The sequence below is a fragment of the Natator depressus genome, chromosome 6 (assembly GCF_965152275.1).
Source record: "Natator depressus isolate rNatDep1 chromosome 6, rNatDep2.hap1, whole genome shotgun sequence".
Taxonomy (NCBI): Eukaryota; Metazoa; Chordata; order Testudines; family Cheloniidae; genus Natator; species Natator depressus.
In genome coordinates, this window is record NC_134239.1 from 45,141,738 (window position 1) to 45,163,560 (window position 21,823).

Consider the following 21,823-nt stretch of genomic DNA (forward strand, 5'->3'; position numbering starts at 1 on the left):
AAAAGTCAAACATAACTTTTTTAGTTTTTGCTAGATTTCAAATGTAAAATCAGAGATGAAGTTCTGTTTAGCTCTTGAGAGTTGCCAGGACTTCATGTTAGGCCAGCAGATTGTTTCTCAAATCATTCAAGAAAAAAGCTAATTGAATTCCTTCATTGTTGACGTCCAAGGCATTGTGGATTTTTTTTTAATGGCTGATGATTCAATACAACATTTCCATTAAATTATCAGAAGATGTAAAGGCTGTGGTTGTGTTTTAAAGGTCAAACTGCCCGATTCATTGGAGGCAATTAATACTCTTTCCTAGTGAAAATTTTCTAAATTATATCTGTGTTAGACAGATTCAAGAGAGGAATACTTAACGGCAACTCTAATGTTCCTAGTTAGCCTATTAGATGTGTTAAGTGAAACCTTATAACAGTTAATTAATAATATATGTTACATATAAGGGGACTATATTAATATTCATATAAATCTTTAATGGATTCTTAGCAACAAAATTCCTTTGAGATTGTTTTGGCAATTACATTCAGCTTTGTAAGCCATTTTAAATTAGAATTAAGACACTCACTGTATTTGTTCATGTCATAAATATAAAGTGAAGGGTAAACCCCTTTAAAATCCCTCCTGGGCAGAGGAAAAATCCTCTCACCTGTAAAGGGTTAAGAAGCTAAAGGTAACCTCGCTAGCACCTGACCAAAATGACCAATGAGGAGACAAGATACTTTCAAAAGCTGGGAGAGAAACAAAGGGTCTGTGTCTGTCGGTATGCTGCTTTTGCCGGGCATGGAATTGAGTCTTAGAACTTTTAGTAAGTAATCTAGCTAGGTATGTGTTAGATTATGATTTCTTTAAATGGCTGAGAAAAGAACTGTGCTGAATAGAATGACTATTTCTGTCTGTGTGTCTTTTTTGTAACTTAAGGTTTTGCGTAGAGGGATTCTCTATGTTTTGAATCTAATTACCCTGTAAGGTATCTACCATCCTGATTTTACAGGGGTGATTCCTTTACTTCTAATTACTTCTATTTCTATTAAAAGTCTTCTTGTAAGAAAACTGAATGCCTTTTCATTGTTCTCAGATCCAAGGGTTTGGGTCTGTGGTCACCTATGCAAATTGGTGAGGATTTTTACCAAACCTTTCTCAGGAAGTGGGGTGCAAGGGTTGGGAGGATTTTGGGGGGAAAGACGTGTCCAAACTACGTTTCCCAGTAAACCCAGTTAGAGTTTGGTGGTGGCAGTGGATATTCCAAGGACAAAGGATACAATTAATTTGTTCCTTGGGGAAGTTTTAACCTAAGCTGGTAAAAGTAAGCGATTTTTTGAACTAGAAATACAGATTTTAAAAAGGAATTTTTTTTTCCTTTGGAGCTGCTGGAAAGCAGCTTGTTTTTTCTCTGCTTTGGGGCCAGAGCAGAGACAAAAGGGGATTATCTTTGTGAATTGCAGGTTTTCTTTGCCTGGAGGCAGGGTACTTAACCTCCTGCAGGGAAATTCACAGTCTTGGTAAACCAGAAGGTTTTTTTTTTCCTAAAAGTAAATAGGAGGGGTGTTCTACCCATTTGCCTGGCGACAAAAGTGGCAGGGGCTTTTTTTTATTTCTAGGATTTTGATCTTTTTACAAGGAGCACAAGTTTGAAAAGGAATTTTTTTTCCCTTTGGGCTGCTGGTAAGCAGGTTTCCAAGTAGTTGGAGGTTTTTTGCTTTGATTTGGGGCCAGAGCAGAGACAAAGGGAATTGTCTTTTTCTGTAGGCTGACAATCACTATCAGAGAATAGGTATTCTATTCCAGCACAGCAAAATTTTACAGCCAAGTTTTGTTTGTTTATTTCTAAACCTCGGGTGTAAAGTTAGTTAAAAACAGAGAGGTTAGGATGACAAAATCCACGGCTCGACAAAAGCTGGAATTAGCCAGATTTCAGGCTGAGGAAAAACAAAGTGAACATGAAAGACAGATAGAACTCATGTGGCTGGAGAAGGAGGAGAAGGAAAAAGAGAGGAAGCATGTGGAGGAGGAGAGGGAAAAAGAGAGGAAGCATGCACTGGAGATGGAGAAGGTCAAGGCTCAGCAGAATATACCAACAAACCCTAGCAATCCTTCTCCAGGTACCACTCCCCATCCCAGCAAGTTCCCCACCTACAAGGCAGGCGATGATACTGAGGCCTTCATAGAAAACTTCGAAAGGGCCTGCCTTGGGTACAACATCTCTACTGACCAATATATGGTAGAGCTGAGGCCGCAGCTCAGTGGATCCTTAGCTGAGGTGGCAGCTGAAATGCCTAAAGAACACATGAACAAGTATGAACTGTTTAAATCCAAGGCGAGAGTCAGAATGGGGATAAAGACCGAGCAGTCTCGTCAGAGGTTCAGAGCCCAAAGGTGGAAATCAGACATGTCATTTACCCGACATGCCTACCACATTGTGAAACATTGGGATGCCTGGATATCAGGAGCAAGTGTTGAATCTCCAGAAAATTTGCCCTTCCTAATGCAAATGGAACAATTCTTAGAGGGGGTTCCTGAGGAAATAGAAAGATACATCCTAGATGGGAAGCCCAAAACTGTAATCAAGGCAGGAGAGATTGGAGCCAGATGGCTGGAGGTGGCAGAGAAGAAGAAAACTGGTCGCAGTTGGAGCAGAGACCAGAAGGGACAACCCCAGACCACACCCTATTACCGGGGGCCGCCCAAGGCCCCACCTACCTCCCAAAGAACCCTCCAGACCCCTTATCGTCCCACCACCCCGTTCTCCAGCAACCCATTTCGCCCCAGTGACCCGTCAGCTGGACAATGTTTTAAATGTAACAAGCTGGGACATGTAAAGGCCAACTGCCCCAAGAACCCCAACAGATTACAGTTCATTGCACCGGGATCACACCAGAGGTCCGCAGGCCCAGATACCTCCCAGATACCCTTGGAGCGGAGGGAAACTGTTAGTGTGGGTGGGAAGAAGGTCACCGCATGGAGGGACACCGGAGCACAAGTGTCAGCTATCCATGCTTCCTTAGTGGACCCCAATTTAATCAACCCAGAGATCCAAGTGACGATTTAACCCTTCAAGTCCAACTCTTTCGATTTGCCTACAGCCAAGTTGCCTGTCCAGTACCAGGGCTGGTCAGGAACATGGACTTTTGCAGTCTATGATGATTATCCCATCCCCATGCTGTTGGGGGAAGACTTGGCCAATCATGTGAAGCGGGCCAAGAGGGTGGGAATGGTCACCCGTAGCCAGGCTAAACAAGCCGTGAGGCCTAGCTCTGTTTTGGAAACTTCTATCAGGACCCAGTCAGAGGTGATGGACCCGGACCCCAGGCCAATGTCTGCAACAGCAGTAGTAGATCCAGTCCCAGAGACCCAGACGGAACCAGTCCCAAAACCGGAACCAGCGGAACAACCAGCACCAGACCATTTGCCAGCAGTGAATCCAGTACTTGCAACCTCAACACCAGAGGGCCCCACCGAACCTGAACTGGCAGCAGCCGATAACCCTACACAAGAGGCTCAGCCAGAGCCTGAATCCCAACGTAGTGCACCAGTGGAAAGCGGTTCATAGTCAACGGAAACAGCCCCATCCCCTACATCGCTTCCAGAGGGACCAAGCATAGGTCCACAATCCAATGAGGAACTGATGTCTCCAGCATCAAGGGAACAGTTCCAGACCGAACAGGAAGCAGATGAAAGCCTCCAGAGAGCTTGGACGGCGGCACAGAGCAACCCACCGCCTCTCAGCTCTTCTAATTGATCCAGGTTTGTTGTAGAAAGAGGACTTTTATACAAGAAAACTCTTTCTGGCGGACACCAGGAAGACTGGCATCCTCAGAGACAGTTGGTAGTTCCAACTAAATACCGGGCCAAGCTCTTGAGCTTAGCCCACGATCACCCTAGTGGCCATGCTGGGGTGAACAGGACCAAAGACTGTTTGGGGAGGTCATTCCACTGGGAGGGAATGGGCAAGGATGTTTCTACCTATGTCCGGTCTTGTGAAGTATGCCAAAGAGTGGGAAAACCCCAAGACCAGGTCAAAGCCCCTCTCCAGCCACTCCCCATCATTGAAGTTCCATTTCAGCGAGTAGCTGTGGATATTCTGGGTCATTTTCCGAAAAAGACACCCAGAGGAAAGCAGTAAATACTGACTTTCATGAATTTTGCCACCCGAAGGCTGGAAGCAGTGGCTCTAAGCAACACCAGGGCTAAAAGTGTGTGCCAGGCACTAGCAGGCATTTTTGCCAGGGTAGGTTGGCCCTCCAACATCCTCACAGATGCAGGGACTAATTTCCTGGCAGGATCTATGGAAAACCTTTGGGAAGCTTATGGGGTAAATCACTTGGTTGCCACTCCTTACCATCATCAAACAAATGGCATGGTGGAGAAGTTTAATGGAACTTTGGGGGCCATGATACGTAAATTCGTAAATGAGCACTCCAATGATTGGGACCTAGTGTTGCAACAGTTGCTCTTTGCCTACAGAGCTGTACCACACGCCAGTTTAGGGTTTTCCCCATTTGAACTTGTATATGGCCGTGAGGTTAAGGGCCATTACAGTTGATGAAGCAGCAATGGGAGGGATTTACACCTTCTCCAGGAACTAACATTCTGGACTTTGTAACCAACCTACAAAACACCCTCCGAACCTCTTTAGCCCTTGCTAAAGAAAACTTACAGGATGCTCAAAAAGAGCAAAAAGCCTGCTATGATAAACATGCCAGAGAGCGTTCCTTCAAAGTAGGGGACCAGGTCATGGTCTTAAAGGCGCTCCAGGCCCATAAAATGGAAGCATCGTGGGAAGGGCCATTCACGGTCCAGGAGCGCCTGGGAGCTGTTAATTATCTCATAGCATTCCCCACCTCCAACCGAAAGCCTGAGGTGTACCATATTAATTCTCTAAAGCCCTTTTATTCCAGAGAATTAAAGGTTTGTCAGTTTACAGCCCAGGGAGGAGACGACGCTGAGTGGCCTGAAGGTGTCTACTATGAAGGGAAAAGTGCTGGTGGTGTGGAAGAGGTGAAACTCTCCATGACCCTTGGGCGTATGCAGCGACAGCAGATCCAGGAGCTGTGCACTAGCTACACGCCAATGTTCTCAGCCACCCGAGGACTGACTGAATGGGCATACCACTCCATTGACACAGGTAATGCTCGCCCAATTAAAGTCCAACCTTACCGGGTGTCTCCTCAAGCTAAAACTGCTATAGAATGGGAGACCCAGGATATGTTACAGATGGGTGTAATCCACCCCTCTGGAAGTGCATGGGCATCTCCAGTGGTTCTAGTTCCCAAACCAGATGGGGAAATAGGTTTTTGCGTGGACTACCATAAGCTAAATGCTGTAACTCGCCCAGACAACTATCCAATGCCACGCACAGATGAACTATTAGAGAAACTGGGACGGGTCCAGTTCATCTCTACCTTGGACTTAACCAAGGGGTACTGGCAGGTACCGCTAGATGAATCTGCCAAGGAAAGGTCAGCCTTCACCACACATCTCGGGCTGTATGAATTTAATGTACTCCCTTTCGGGCTGCGAAATGCACCCGCCACCTTCCAAAGACTTGTAGATGGTCTCCTAGCGGGATTAGGAGAATATGCATTCGCCTACCTTGACGATGTGGCCATATTTTCGGATTCCTGGGCAGACCACCTGGAACATCTACAAAAAGTCCTTGAGTGCATAAGGGAGGCAGGACTAACTGTTAAGGCTAAGAAGTGTCAAATAGGCCTAAACAGAGTGACTTACCTTGGACACCAGGTGGGTCAAGGAACTATCAGCCCCCTACAGGCCAAAGTGGATGCTATCCAAAAGTGACCTGTCCCAAAGTCAAAGAAACAGGTTCAATCCTTCTTAGGCTTGGCCGTTTATTACAGACGATTTGTACCGCAATACAGCCAAATCGCCGCCCCACTGACAGACCTAACCAAAAAGAAAACAGCCAAATGCCGTTCAGTGACCGAAAAGTGTCAGAAGGCCTTTAACAAGCTTAAAGCGACACTCATGTCTGACCCTGTACTAAGGACCCCAGACTTTGACAAACCATTCCTAGTAACCACAGATGCGTCCGAGCGTGGTGTGGGAGCAGTTTTAATGCAGAAAGGACCTGATCAAGAATTCCACCCTGTAGTGTTTCTCAGCAAAAAACTGTCTGAGAGGGAAAGCAACTGGTCAGTCAGTGAATAAGAATGTTACGCCATTGTCTACGCTCTGGAAAAGCTATGCCCATATGTTTGGGGACGGCGTTTCCACCTGCAAACCGACCATGCTGCACTGAAGTGGCTTCACACCGTCAAAGAAAATAACAAAAAACTTCTTCGGTGGAATTTAGCTATTCAAGATTTTGATTTCGACATCCAACACATCTCAGGAGCTTCTAACAAAGTGGCTGATGCACTCTCCCGTGGAAGTTTCCCAGAATCAACTGGTTAAAATTGTCCTTGAGATGTAGAAAATATTGTTCATCTTTATGTACTTGGTAGTATATTTAGAGATGCATGTGTCTTATTAACTCTGTTATTCCTAGAGCTCCAGGAGGAAATCCCAGCCAGTGTTTCACCCTAGCTGAGATTTGGGGGGCGTGTCATAAATATAAAGGGAAGGGTAAACCCCTTTAAAATCCCTCCTGGGCAGAGGAAAAATCCTCTCACCTGTAAAGGGTTAAGAAGCTAAAGGTAACCTCGCTGGCACCTGACCAAAATGACCAATGAGGAGACAAGGTACTTTCAAAAGCTGGGAGGAGGTAGAGAAACAAAGGGTCTGTGTCTGTCGGTATGCTGCTCTTGCCGGGGATAGAACAGGAATGGAGTCTTAGAACTTTTAGTAAGTAATCTAGCTAGGTATGTGTTAGATTATGATTTCTTTAAATGGCTGAGAAAAGAACTGTGCTGAATAGAATGACTATTTCTGTCTGTGTGTCTTTTTTGTAACTTAAGGTTTTGCCTAGAGGGATTCTCTATGTTTTGAATCTAATTACCCTGTAAGGTATCTACCATCCTGATTTTACGGGGGTGATTCCTTTATTTCTAATTACTTCTATTTCTATTAAAAGTCTTCTTGTAAGAAAACTGAATGCCTTTTCATTGTTCTCAGATCCAAGGGTTTGGGTCTGTGGTCACCTATGCAAATTGCTGAGGATTTTTACCAAACCTTTCCCAGGAAGTGGGGTGTAAGGGTTGGGAGGATTTTGAGGGGGAAGACGTGTCCAAACTACGTTTCCCAGTAAACCCAGTTAGAGTTTGGTGGTGGCAGTGGATATTCCAAGGACAAAGGATAAAATTAATTTGTACCTTGGGGAAGTTTTAACCTAAGCTGGTAAAAGTAAGCTTAGGAGGTTTTCATGCAGGTCCCCACATCTGTACCCTAGAGTTCAGAGTGTGGGAGGAACCTTGACAGTTCATATCTTATAATATCATAAGACAGTGCTAGAAAAAAGGTACTGTAAACGTAAAATAGGCCTACTACCACAGAATATGCATAGACACATATATCCCCTGTTGCTTTGTATTAGTTGCACTTTCATTATTCTTAGCAGCAAATGGAACAGTAAAATACTTTGGGCAGCCTGTCTGGGACCAAACATATGGGGATGTGTATGTTTATTTTTTGTAAAAGACAGTGTATCCAAACTGTAAGATGTTTAAAATTTAACAGAAAGTTTTACCTTATATTGGTTTTCCTATCCATTCCTATTGAACACGACTCTAATATTTTAGACAAAGTGATAAAAAAAAAGTCTGTCCATCAATTATTTCAGTTGCCATTTGGCTAGTCATTATAAAAAGATACTAAGTAATGCTCTTTGTCAAAACAACATTTTTAAAAATGTGTGAAATATAGGTAAAGTGACCTCAGTTTCTCTCTGGTTGTATGCCGGACACAGGAGGCATATTGGGGATGGAAGAAAGTGTGGCCAAAGCCTCTAGAGCAGTGGTTCTCAAACTAGGGCCACCACTTGTTCAGGAAAAGAACCTTGGCGGGCCGGGCCAGTTTGTTTACCTGCCGCGTCCGCACGTTTGGCCGATCGTCGCTCCCACTGGCTGTGGTTCGCCGCTCCAGCCCAATCGGGGCTGCGGGAAGCGGCGCGGGACAAGGGATGGGCTGGTCGCCTTTCCTGCAGCCCCCATTGGCCTGGAGCAGCGAACCGCGGCCAGTGGGAGCCGCGATCGGCCGAGCCTGCGGACGCGGCAGGTAAACAAACTGGTCCAGCCTGCCAGGGGCTTTCCCTGAAGAAAGCGGCAGCCCTAGTTTGAGAACCACTGCTCTAGAAGGCTATGGCAGACAGCAGAACTTAGAACAGCCAAGAAGTTGCTCTAAGTAACAGTGGGGACTATTTTGGACCTCAGCTGCTTTTGAGGATCCAAAGATGGCTTCAAGTGATCTTTTCATGTCCTTAGTCTTGTGGTGAGCATAGCCTGGACTGCACCCAAAGATCTGCATCCATTCGAGATTAAACACAATAAACTTGTATAGTATTTTTCATCTGCTGTTCTCATAGTGCTTTGCAACAATAAATAAATATAGCCCCACAGCATCCTTGTGAAGTACATTAGTTAGATGCATGGTGATGGGGCCTAGATACAGTGAAATAAGATACAGGTTAGAAATAAATCTATTATTGCCATAATAGACACAGTCCAGTTAAATGACTTCTCCAGAGTAAAGCTGTTAGTCAATCACAGTCAGGAAAAGAGACTGGGAATATCTGGCTCCCGGTCACCTCCTCACTCAACTGACCACACCTCTCATTCTAGAGTGTCAAGTGAAGACAAGGATACTGGATACAGCTGTGCAATTCTCAGCTACGTTTTAGAATAGCAACTCTGCCTATCTACAGTTTTACACAATAGTATATTAAGGCAAAGAATGACATTCAAGCGGAATAATGGGGTTTTTAATAAAGCTGAAGAAGGGAGGTCAGAGAGTCAGCTTGCCTTTTGAATTACTGGACGTTATAAAGGTTATGACATTAAATATTCAAGAAAACTACAGTGTTTTAAGGATTTTGGTTAAATAATGTCAAGTTTTTTTTTTTCCAAATTCTTCTGGTTGCAGTTGGCTATAAAAACTATTTATCTATAAAGCTAATGTGCTAATAATGAAGACTTCTTTAAAACTAGCAATAAAACTAAACAGCTTTACCTTTTGGTTTAATGAATGCTGATATTAAACATTTTCTAGCACCTAAGGTCAACTCACAAAATCTTCCTTAAATTCATCACTGGAGCAAAAGAGCTACTCTCGTGTAAAGGAAGCGTTCTGAGGAAATGGAAGAGGCTTGTCTACACTGAAGTGAATAAATTGGTTAGTCTCTAAGGTGCCACAAGTCCTCCTTTTCTTTTTGCGAATACAGACTAACACGGCTGTTACTCTGAAACAGATAAAAGAAGTGATTTAAGACATGGGAACAGCCACAATGAGCTTCCAAATCATTCTCAAGAAAGACCAAAAAAAAAAAAGCTCACACAGCACACTGGGCTAATGTGCAGTAGGGGATGATGATGATTTCTACATAAAACACCAAGTTTTGATAGTAGTATTTATAAATACATCAGCAATCATCCTTTGCTAGAGCAAATCAAATGGCAGTGATGCTCTTTTTTTCTGTCCCCATTTCCACAACACTTACAGAGGAATTCTTTCTTCAGAACACAGAAAAAAACGCACATAAACTGGACCTGTTACAAATTTAAATGACCCCTCCCCTTATCCTCTCCTGAAACAATCACATTAATTCTTGAACTCCTTCTGCAGGAGTAGTAGAGGATTTTTCAAGCGACTTTTGGTCAAATTTTGTTCTTGAATTACTTGGAGATACCAGTCCAAGTAATGCAAGGAGGTTGCACATGCGCCTTTGAGAGCAAAACTTGGCCTTTTAGGTAGAAATCATCGATGGAGACAAACCAAAGCAGCCTGTATCTGGGGTCTTAATTTTGTCTTGGGTTAGTGCAGAAACATACGGTGAATGATGTGGAGAAAAAAAGGACTGGAAGATGGAGTTTTTAGTCTCCAGGTTAAAAGTATTTATGCACCCGATCCTGAAATCTTTATGCAGGCAAAACTACCAGTGAAACACCGGGGAGTCTTGCCTGAGTAAAGACCAGTCCTGAAGTCCTTAAATGAAAGATTATTAAATATTTATATAGTGCCATTAGTTTGCCTTGTGCTTTGTAGAAGTAAGAAGACACTTCCTCTGGATTTAACCATTTACTAAAAGAAATGGTGAACACATGACTGAGAGACCAGGACAAAGTGTGAAAGTAAATGGAGCACAGAGCTGTGCAGTACCTTGAAAGTGAAGGTGGTGAGTTCAAATGTGATACACAGAGACGCGGGGAGCCATTACAAAGAAGTGATTCTGGCTGTGGTGGGAGTGGGTGAGGAAGAGGTGTTGGATATGGTGAAAGAAAGTTGATTAGATTGTAAGTTCCTTTGGGCAGGGACTGTCTTCATTATGTATTTGCACAGTTCCTAGACCAGTGGGGGCCCTGATCACTGACTGGGGCCTCTAGGTGCCACCATAATAAAAATATTTAAATAACAATAATAATATAATTTCAACATGCTGGATAGATTAAAAAGGGAAATGGTGAGAGTCAGACACACTAGACGGACAGGGCAACTGTAGAGGAAGAAAAATTATATATTCAGATTTAGCTTTGTTAAGTTTGAAGGAGGAACAGGAGATCCAGAGGGAGATGTAAGTTTTGGGGAAAAGGAGGTCTGCAGCAATCAGCAGGTGGGATGAGAGAGAAAAAGCATGGATGAGGTCATCCTGGGGGTGAATACAGAGAAAAAAAGAGGACTTGGCCAAGGGAAACACCAACAGAGTTGGGGTGGATGATTCACAGACAGCAATAATGAAGAAGCAGTCAGCTAGGCAGAAGGAAAAACTGGGAAAGAATTCAGTCATGGACACAGTCTGGAGAAGAAATGGGAGGTTCATGGTGTCCATCTGGGATAAAGACAAAGTCACATTTTGTGTACCGAACTGTCAGATTCATTTCAAAAGCCCTTTGTTAAAAGCAAATGAACTAAAAGTAGCGTGGTATGTCCCTTGTTGTTGAAATCTGTTTCATTTCAAAAGAATGTTACTTGCTGAATGACACACATCATTCAGTCTAAGTGACGGGATTATTACAAACAAGAAATGTGTTGGTGCTCAATGCCATAATGTCATAGGCAATACATTTCAAGCTGTTGCTAAGAAAAGTAATTTTCAAAAATGAGGTTTTCCAACATGTTATGATAACAGAGGTCATCCTGAGAAAAAAAATTATACACATTAGAAAAGTTTTCATTATATCACTACTCTCTCTTATTAGGATAAAAATAATCCCATAATTAAATTTGTATTGTTTTATTGTTCTTCATAGAAGAACGTGCGACTGCCTTGTGCAAAAAAGGTCAAAACCTGCATTTAAATTGGGATATTATGATAAATGATGTGAGCAGCCTTGGTTCTAATTTTAGCAAACAAAAATTATTTTAAAAATCATTTGTTCTGATTTTGGATTTTTTCTTGACCTTCCACAAGGGGATATAGTTGAAATGATACATTACTGTATTTGCTTAAATAACTGTAGCAGGATACTGGAAATAACTGTTGTGTTGGGAAGATCTTCGAAATTATTACAAAATATGACTCAACAGTCACATTCTCCTTGGTGTTTTTACTGTCACAGACATGGTCCCACCTAATCTCCTTGAAAAAAAGGACGAGCCAGAGCCTAAAAAACTGCTTATGCTGCCTTCGAGAAGCAACAGATATGGTGTTGCAAACTACAAGAGTTCAAACTTCAGGAATCAGAACCTCCAAAATCAAGAGATTACTCTTAAAAATAGATATGATTTTTAGCCAAACTATGTTTTTTGGTCAGTCTTCTAGTTTATTAATCCCCCTGCCCACACTCAATGAGCCTGTGACAATTACAGGTAGAAAATTCAACTTTAAATGCATAACAGATATGCACACAATAAATGCAGGCCCCATCTGCTCTGTGCATGTGGTCCCCAACTCTTTCTCATCGTTACTCAGGGTCCCCCTGTTCCCTGGCAGGTGCCCATTGCCTCCGCTCCCCCAAGCCTATGCCTTCCCATCCGAGGCAGAAACTAGAGCTTCTCTAGTGGCCGAAAGGGGAAACTGCAGCAGTTGAAGCAAAATTCCTGACAAAATCGTAATGCTTGTGATAATAGTACCCGTGTTGGTAATACTGTATATTACTAGAGAAAAATGAGCCACATGCTAGCCAAATCTGGGTTTTTCTAAACTGAGGCTTGGTACTTAGTATCCCTGTGTGGCATTTCCTCCAAGTTGTCCTGTAGCGTTGGAAGGGTTAGTGTTTGCTCCTCTGGGCATGAAACTCTCAGGGATTTCAAATCCCTAAATTGCTGCGAGTCCTCAGATCACAGGACATCCACCAGGGCAGAAGGACTTTCTTTGCCAGGCGGTACATTTGGGAAAAGACACCATAGCATCAGCTAGTCAACTGATACATATCTTATTCCTTGAAATATCAATTTTGGGGTACATCTTGCAGATGTCTCCTCCATGACTCTGGCCCTGGAGGTACAGACTTTCTTTGCTTTTTGCTTTAAGCTTGTCTTGGATGTTGTAGGGGACACCATGACTTATGACAGCTAGCTATAGCCCCTTAGAGACCAAACATCAGCTAAGAATTGCTATAGGAAAGCAGAGCTCTGTTTCAGAATTTGAGAACTCTCACAGCTCAGGCTTAGTGACAGGATCTCTAGATGAGGCTCTCTTGCACCCACAGACTGTTCCTTAGGTTGTTTATTTGTAGTGGTAGATGCTCTGACCACTTACATACATTAGTAGTGGAAGTGTTATTTACAGTCGAAGCCTCTTTGATCAGAAAATATATTGATTTAGCTGAGACAATGTGTTTTCTTCCAGTTGTCCTTTATGAAGAAAAATAAATTCAATCAACCAGTGTTTCTTCTTTTTCTCCCAATTGTATCTCTTTTTTTGTTGCTTTTTTTAAAAGTATGTGAATTTTAGAGCTGGAGGAAATATGACAATAGCAGCCCTGGCAATAGAAATTCTGGATTGATATTCCTGCCCTCTTGTTATCCCAGGAAGAAGTAAGAGGCAGAAATGGCAGTGTGAGCTTCTGCACGCTGTCCTGCCTACATATCTCCAACTCTGATTGAGTGTCCAGTTCAGTAATTGGGAAGAAAAGTCCACCCATGACTATTTAATTTTTATCCTCTCTTAGACTGACAGTAAGGATGTGAATTACTGGTAGGGTAATTTCTGGTATTTGAACTCTGTCTTGTCCATTAAAAATTGGATTCAAGATCACCAACTCATTTAACATATGACACCAAATGGAATTCATATTGTAATGTTTTCAATCACTGGATTTGAATAATTTCCATGACCTAAATGTGAGAATTTCTTTACTGACCAATACTCCAAGCTCCTGAGCTAGCCAACTCCACAGCTTGTAATTTTTATCGAGATAAATTTTCTCATATCAACAACCTCCACACAGACCAAATCTGTGGATAAAAATTAAGATATTCAATTCTTCCTGTTGGCTAGTGGCAAGAAAAGCAATCTTCTTGCCACATCCTCCTCCTTCCCCACCTTTTTGCCTGTGATAAGTTGATTCTCAAAACACTAGGAGGTGAGGTGCCAAAACCACCCTATAATATTGTAACAGTCAGCCATGGATACAAGTGTACAATCTACTCATTCATGCTCTCTAACAGGAACTAACACCAATTCCAGTGACTATTGTCCATGTGTGGTAAAGACCACACAATATAAATTTTAATTTGTACGTGGTATATACATTTGACATTTTTAAAAAGCAATTTTTCAAGCTGGATGAGTAATCCTTTGAAGTTAAGGTATTTACCAGGCAAAGTGTCACATTTTCCCCTGAAGGTTAAGCTGACACTTATCAAAAGTGACAGGATTCATGAACATTTTTCCACTGAAGGTCCCTATCTTTATATTAAAAAATTTACACACACACACACACACACACACACACAATTAGTCTACCATGTGAAAATGTGCATGAGAGTGTGAAGGAAAGGAAAAACGTACACATGTATATCTTGGGCTAGTTAGCTTGTAATAGGAAGACAAGGTCAAGGACTACATACATAGCAATGGATGGAATTATGAAAAGTCTTCCATAATATAATTCAGGTACAGAGAGTATAATTCTGGCCCAGGTTATGATTCTTTGACAACCTATTTCACAGTAGCAGATTTCAGTGATTTTATAATCACAGATAATGCACAGATTTATAATAATGGCTTGTCAATGGGTAGAACAACAGGACTGAGAACCATTATTTTCCCAGACATTTTCCCAGCATGTGCCAAGTGCAGAGAAATGTGAACAATGACTAAGGAAGAGGCAATATTGCTTTTCTAATTCAAACATACTCCTGTGGACAGATGTACAGAAGCCTACCTGTTCATGTCTGTAGACAGTATTACCATGGAAATACTGACATAACAAAGTTTTATAAATAGCAATATGCAACAAATACAACATTTGCAACAATACAGAGAAAATCAGATATACATTAGTTTTTTTTTCAGAACCCAGAACTTAAAAAAAAAACTTCACTCCATTTTACACTGCTTTTATTTCCACTCCCCTCAAAATCTGCACTGCAGTCACGTCTGTAAAGCCAATGAGAGCTGGACAGTATCAGTCTGAAGTCTATGACACTACACCTAAATTAGCCAGATGAACGGTGGTCTTTTGACCTTATTACTAAGCATTATTGTTCTTGCATGATGGCAGAACAGCAATTGGTGAAGCAAAACAGATATATAAAACTTTTACTGGTATAATAAAAAGAAAGAATCCTGCAGACATAGGATTTCAGGAAGGGGTTCTCCTAAGATCTCACAAACTAAACACGGTGGGGCTTGGTCTTTATGACCGCCAAGAAAATCTCAGGATACTGCAGGAAGCAGAGTAAGGGGTTCTCTTTCTTCTAAAGTAGCACTGAAACAGTAATCCCCTATGGTGTTATTAAAAGGCACAGTGTTTGTTCCCGGAGATGCTGTTCATAAAATATCAGGGTTGGAAGAGACCTCAGGAGGTCGTCTAGTCCAACCCCCTGCTCAAAGCAGGACCAATCCCCATCTAAATCATCCCAGCCAGAGCTTTGTCAAGCCTGACCTTAAAAACCTCTAAGGAAGGAGATTCCACCACCTTCTTAGCTAACCCATTCCAGTGCTTCACAACCCTCCTAGTGAAAAAGATTTTCCTAACATCCAACCTAAACCTCCCCCACTGCAACTTGAGGCCATTACTCCTCGTTCTGTAATCTGCCACCACTGAGAACAGTCTAGATCCATCGTCTTTGGAACCCTCTTTCAGGTAGTTGAAAGCAGCTATCAAATCCCCCCTCATTCTTCTCTTCTGCAGGCTAAACAATCCCAGTTCCCTCAGCCTCTCCTCATAAGTTATGTGCTCCAGCCCCCTAATAATTTTTGTTTCCCTCTGCTGGACGCTTTCCAATTTTTCCACATCCTTCTTGCAGTGTGGGGCCCAAAACTGGACACAGAACTCCAGATGAGACCTCACCAATGTTGAATAGAGGGGAATGATCATGTCCTTCGATCTGCTGGCAATGCCCCTATTTATACAGCCCAAAATGCTGTTGGCCTTCTTGGCCACAAGGGCACACTGCTAAATCATGTCCAGCTTCTCATTCACTGTAACCCCTAGGTCCTTTTCTGCAGAACTGCTGCCTAGCCATTCAGTCCCTAGTCTGTAGCGGTGCACTGGATTCTTCCGTCCTAAGTGCAGGACTCTGCACTTGTCCTCGTTGAACCTCATCAGATTTCTTTTGGCCCAATCCTCTAATTTGTCTAGGTCCTCTGTATCCTATCCCTACCCTCCAGCATATCTACCACTCCTCCCAGTTTAGTGTCATCTGCAAACTTGCTGAGGGTGCAGTCCACGCCATCGTCCAGATCATTAATGAAGATATTGAACTGTTCTTTTGCATGAGAAGGTTGTGACCATGCATGCTCATTAAAAACTGCATGAATAATTATTAGAGACTCCATGTCCTCATCAAATTCCTAATTGGATAATTATATTCAGCCTACTGAAATTACTCTGCAGCTTTAATTGGACGCAAAGATTCACTAAATCCTTGTTTAAAATTCTGAACTGATTATGCACGTATACAGCTGCCATATCCCACTTTACAGATGGCTGCATTTTACAGTGGGTGAAGTGATTCCTATATACAGTTTAGGAAAGTATTTTATGATCCTTTGGAATGAATACACTCTATGTATTCTCAGTTATTTCTTTGTAAATCTCAAATAACTCTATTGAAACCAATAGTTTTTCCTAGATTTGCACAATTCAATATGAGGGCAAAATATGACTCTATAAATAAAAATTAAGATAATTGTTGTTCACTGTTATTATTGATCATAGTAAAACCCTTACACTCTGCAGAGATTAGGGGCTAGATCCACAAAGGGATTTAGGTGCCTAACTGCTAAATCTAAAATTTAGATATTCACCTCCCCATACATACACATAGCTGCTGCCTAACTCTGTAAATACCTAAATTCCCGAGGCACCTAAGTTTCCACCAACAAAGTCTGCTAGGTGCCTATTGGGCATGTAAGCAGCTGCCTAAATCCTGAAGCCAAGCGCCAATTCAGACCTACACCCTGACAAGACCCTCAAATTAGATATTTCCCCACTTATCTTTCCTGCTGACCTGATCTGATAGGTGTACTCATAAGTTGCCTGAGAGTAGACATACGAGATTGAACCCTGCAGAAAACACAGGCACTGGAGGAGAATCAATATCAAAGACAGGGTTCGAACCCATGTTTTCCCAGCTCTAGATCCAAGCTCAAGTCCACTAGATCATATTGTCTCATTTTTCCTTCCATGCAGCACCCATATGCCTCGCACATTCTCCGAAGCCCAGTGTGCTTTCCTTGGGATCACTCGTAAAGAGCCACCTCTTCTGCATGGCCCCCAAATGTAATCAATCAGCAAACCGAGAAAAACAAAGAGAGATTCCCTTCCTTTGGGCCTCCCACTGCATCTTGTGTTTCTAAGTCTATCATCTATATGGAAGACATGGTGGGCACAAATTTTCTTGCCATTTAGTCCTGTACATCATCAAACACAATTTTCAGTGCCTGGCAATTAATTATAAAACCAATATGAATTAATGTAATCAATTATTGTATTCACAAACCCACCTTCCTCCATTTAACAGCAGAGACAGAATTTTGTTCACCAGCAAGAAAATTAGCTATTTTCCAACTTTTTAAAAGTAACATTAGTGACATCAGAAATAGGCTTAGAATTATCTTCAAATTCATCCTAATCTTTCAATGAATTTAAAATCCTTGTTAGTTCCACTTCGATGGTCTTACAGGACAAATGATCAAAACTGTTTTTTAAAAAAATAAATAGGGGAAAATTATACCTTGGTGTTTGTCACTTGAAATGGAAATTTTGAGCCATTTGTAACTTGGGATGTCAGCTTCTCAGTTGGTTTTGCAGGGATTATATTCGTAGCGGGTGGTTGATTGTGCAGAACGGAAGACAGGCAGAGTTGTACAGTCTCCTTCAGAGCTTTCAGCTGTGACTCCTGGGAAAATGAGAAGTCATCAGCTCTTAAAGATAGGCTATAGTGAACAGTGTAGCTTGTTTTCTTTCTGCTCTGAATCAAACACTTGGCAACAGCTGTAGGAATCTTTTTCTTATTAAAGCAGGAAATTAAAGCAATTTAATTCACCCTTTACATAACTGCCGGGTGGGTTACAGTATGTACACAGCACATCAAACAGACTGGGAAAGTCATAGTAAACTCTCCTCTATTCTCATACAACTTTACCAGGATATCTTATTCTAGAGCATTTTTTAAAGACTACTTATATTAAAAGGAACTAAGGTTTAATCTACCAAACATCAGGGTTGTAACAGCCTTTGTTTTTAGGATTGCTAGAGAGAAAGAGACGTTCATTTGTGTGTTTTATAAACACACACACATATATGTGGGTATGTAGTTTTGTGTCACTCGTTCAGGATACTCAGTATTTCTGCAGAAGTGTATTTATTGTGACAGAAAGATCCTCTCTCTCAGATGCAATTATGCTGTCACATAGTTAATAATATATCCATAATTTGGTTTGGATTGGGAAATTTTAAAATTACCATGGTCCAGATCAAAACAAAAAACACTCAGGATCCAAGAATTGTGAATAGTAAAATGAGCTGCTGTTCTCAAAATATTTAGGAGGCACTTCCTATAATTATACCAGGAGTTATGGTATAATTATAGGGACTGCCTCCTACATATTGAGAGAACAGCAGCTCATTTTACCATTCACAATTCTTGGATCCTGAGTGATATTTTTTTAATAAAGAAAGAGAGAAAGTTAAATATCCCATTTAGATAGAAATACTGAGTATCCTGAATGAGTGGCACAATACTCCAAAAGAGTTATGGTATAACAGTCTTATTGAAAGGGATGCAGACCACTCTCTTATAAACTAATGAAACTGTCCAACTGATGTGCTGTAAGCAAAGAGAGGAAGGATTTCCCAATGGGTAGGGCTCTAGCCTGGGATTTGGGAGACCTTGGTTCAGTTCCCTGCTCTCCCAAAGGCTTCCTTGCGTGAACTCGGGCAAGTCACTTAGCCTCTCTGTGCCTCAGTTCCCTCCATGTAAAATGGGGTTAATAGCACTTCCCTTCCTCAAAGGAGTGTTGTGAGGATAAATACACTAAAGATTATGAGGTGCTCAGATACTATGATAATGGGGGCCAGATAAGTACCTTATATTGATAGTTCCAAACATACAGTAACATGTAAAATAGAGAGAGAAAGAAAGGGCCACATTACATTACAGGTGCATCTAAAGTAATTTAGCTGCTTATATCTAGTGCAATTCAGCATGCCTTTAGCACTGCTAAGCCAAATAACCAATAACAAACGTCCTGAGATTTTTTCCCCATTTTTTATATCCTGATAACTATGATGTGTTATCTATTAGAGAAGAATAGAACTGAATTATCAGTCCCACCTTGCTTCCACCGAATTAGAATCTAGAGATAAATCCCATAAACGGACCTGTCTGGTACCTAGGAAAGCACAACTTGGGTTTTATTCAAGAGAAAAAACACCAGTATGAAAACTACCCAAGGGTGTGACGCAAAAGCACTATTCATATCAGAAAGAGGATAATCACAGAAACAAGAGATGGACAGAAGATTAAAAGGAAAGAAAAAATAGGAAAAAACAGAATAGTTTTCCTGTTTCCTTACGGTGGGGAAAAATCTGTAACTCAGTGCAGTGATTGTGTAGGCTTGTCAGAGTAAGTAAATAAAAATCATCCAATAGGAAAGCAGTAGGAGATCAATGATTCTTCCTCCACACACCCCAAAAGCATCTGAGGGAGGCAAATCCATTGTGCAACACTCCACAACCAATAAGTGGCCTGCACAGCTACCTGGGTGCCCTGAGGGAAGAATGCCATGCAATCTCAAGGGATAGCTTAGTTTGTACATTTCCTCTACACTTCCAGGAGGTGAGGGATGGACTTGGCTCAGTAATTCCCATGGGGTTATATACATCCACACTACATCATGCTTGGGACTGTGGCTAAATGCTAAAATCTAGCCCAAAAGTTGATCAAGTATCAACATCTCTTTGTTGCAAGGTAACCTTAGAATTCGGCTTGATACGAGTTTCTCAGACAGTTTACTTTTAATCTTATTGATCCCAATCTTGAAAACCCTACATTTGAGTTTAATTTTATGCACTGATTCGTTCCATTGACTTCAGCGGGACTGTTTCGAGTACATTAAGTGCATGTGTAAGTCTTTGCAGAACTGATGCCTTAATTTGTATCTCTTTGTCAAGTTACACTGAAGTGTCCATAGCGAATAGAGCTAAACATGTTTATAGCACCCAGATAAATTCTTACTTTGTCAAGGGCGGCTTTTTCCAGCTTGTCTTTTGCAATTGCTAACTTTTGCTCCAGGTCTGTGAGCTGTTGGGCCTGTGGGAATAAAAAAAAAAAGTAGTTGATATAATTTACAATACAATCATTTCCCCAGTCGTTTTGCATGCTAGGCCTGAGAGCGAGGAAAGTGTTTAACTTTGCAGATTAAAGTTAAAATTACTTGCCAGATGACCAAGCCCCAAAGGGATATTTTTTACTGAGAAAATGTGGCTTTTTATGTGGGAACTGGGCTCAATCCTGCCCTGTTTATGTCAATGGAAGTTTAGTCATTAACTTCAGTGGCAGTAGGAAAAGTCCCCATGCGTTCTGAAGAATTTAGAAATCCCAGCGTAGAGCACTTTTTGTAAAAATTGAAGTGTTCGTATAGTTTTTGTTCCTTGGCTAGTCTTGTATTCCTAACCATTCAGACTCTCTCCACTAAACTGGAAATTACACTACACATAACACAGGCACAAACAGCCATGCATACATACTGTGACAGGCTTCAGGGCCTACTCCCTGGTAAACATGGAGTTAACTCCAGCTCTGCTTCTCCCTCCTATTTTGTATGGCACTCAAAGGAAGGGCTATAGGAATGGCTGTTTTTGAGACACTGGGGGGCTAGACCCCACACTGGAGGAGTTTTCTCAAGGAAGAGACCTTGGTAATTTAGACAAATGTTTTGTGTGTGCAGTCATTCCACTGGCTTACATTTACAACAGTCTACCTGAGTTTCCTGAATTAACAGCAGGGAGTGATTTCCCGCCCCTGGAACTCTGAATAATTCAATAGAATTTTCCCTGAAGAAAAAGAAATTTCTAGTAGGGAACTGAACTTTTAAGGAGTTAAGAGTCCCTAGCTTCCTATGGCTGTGCCACCTATAATGTAATAGCACATACTATGTAACTAAAGAGTTGTGGAGTTTTGTTTTTGTTTTATTGTTTTACTTGCAAAAATAAATAGCTCTGTAGTTATTTTCAATGTTTATGAAGGAGAAGGGAGGAAAGGACATTGGACCAGATGGCTGTCTTTTCCATCTGAAACTGTAATGAGGCATTGTACATTTTTTGCATATAAATAGATCTGCAAGGTTCTAACTCATCAGTCAAAGGACATCACATTTTAGGCCTTTGTAAATGTTTACTCAAACAACCAATTGCTAAAATATATTGCTATTTTTCCCCAGAGATACCACAGGGCAGATGTCTGACTTACCTACTTCCTACCCTGCTAAAGTTTTTGTGTGTGATATTTTTCTATTTTATTATTTGGTAGACTTTGACTATGCTGAAGGTGGTTGAACAACGGAAAATTAACTGAATGTCATGTCCAGAATTAAAAGCAAAAAGTTATATTAAATATATAGTTTGAAATGTCTGACAAACTAACAAAAGTCATAACAGTCAGAGTCATGGCCCTCCACTCTCCTGCTGATGTGAAGAAAAGGCACTTGTTCATATCTAAACTCTTATGGTTTGTTATGTAGTCACAATTGGACAGGACTGATGAGCCCCTCTCTCTTGACCTGGATTCTGAGACACAACATTGTGCATCAGCTCAAAAGTAGACGGTGACTCGTTACACTGGCAAGGATTGCAGTTGGGGGGCTCTTAAAACCAGGTATGACTGTTATGGTTCAGCTGTTGGGTATAAGTTAATGCTCTTGATTTATGACTGTAAACCTTTTGGGGCTCCTGGGCTCTTTCTGTTCTGTGTTTGTATAGTTCCTAGCACAATAATGCCCTGGTCCATGACTGAGGCTCCTAGGCACTAACATAACAGAAATAAATATCAATATTAATATCAATACGATGACGATGAAGAAGAACAAGGAGCAGCT

At 41.6% G+C, this 21,823-nt stretch overlaps 1 protein-coding gene across 1 annotated transcript in view; it reads right to left on the reverse strand.

Moving 5' to 3' along the window:
• LUZP2 (leucine zipper protein 2) overlaps window positions 1-21,823 on the reverse strand; it is a 443,808-nt gene that overhangs the window by 63,218 nt on the left and 358,767 nt on the right. The window contains 2 exon segments of the mRNA XM_074955173.1: window positions 17,461-17,625; window positions 19,966-20,040. Of these exon segments, the coding sequence (XP_074811274.1) occupies window positions 17,461-17,625; window positions 19,966-20,040 (240 nt within the window).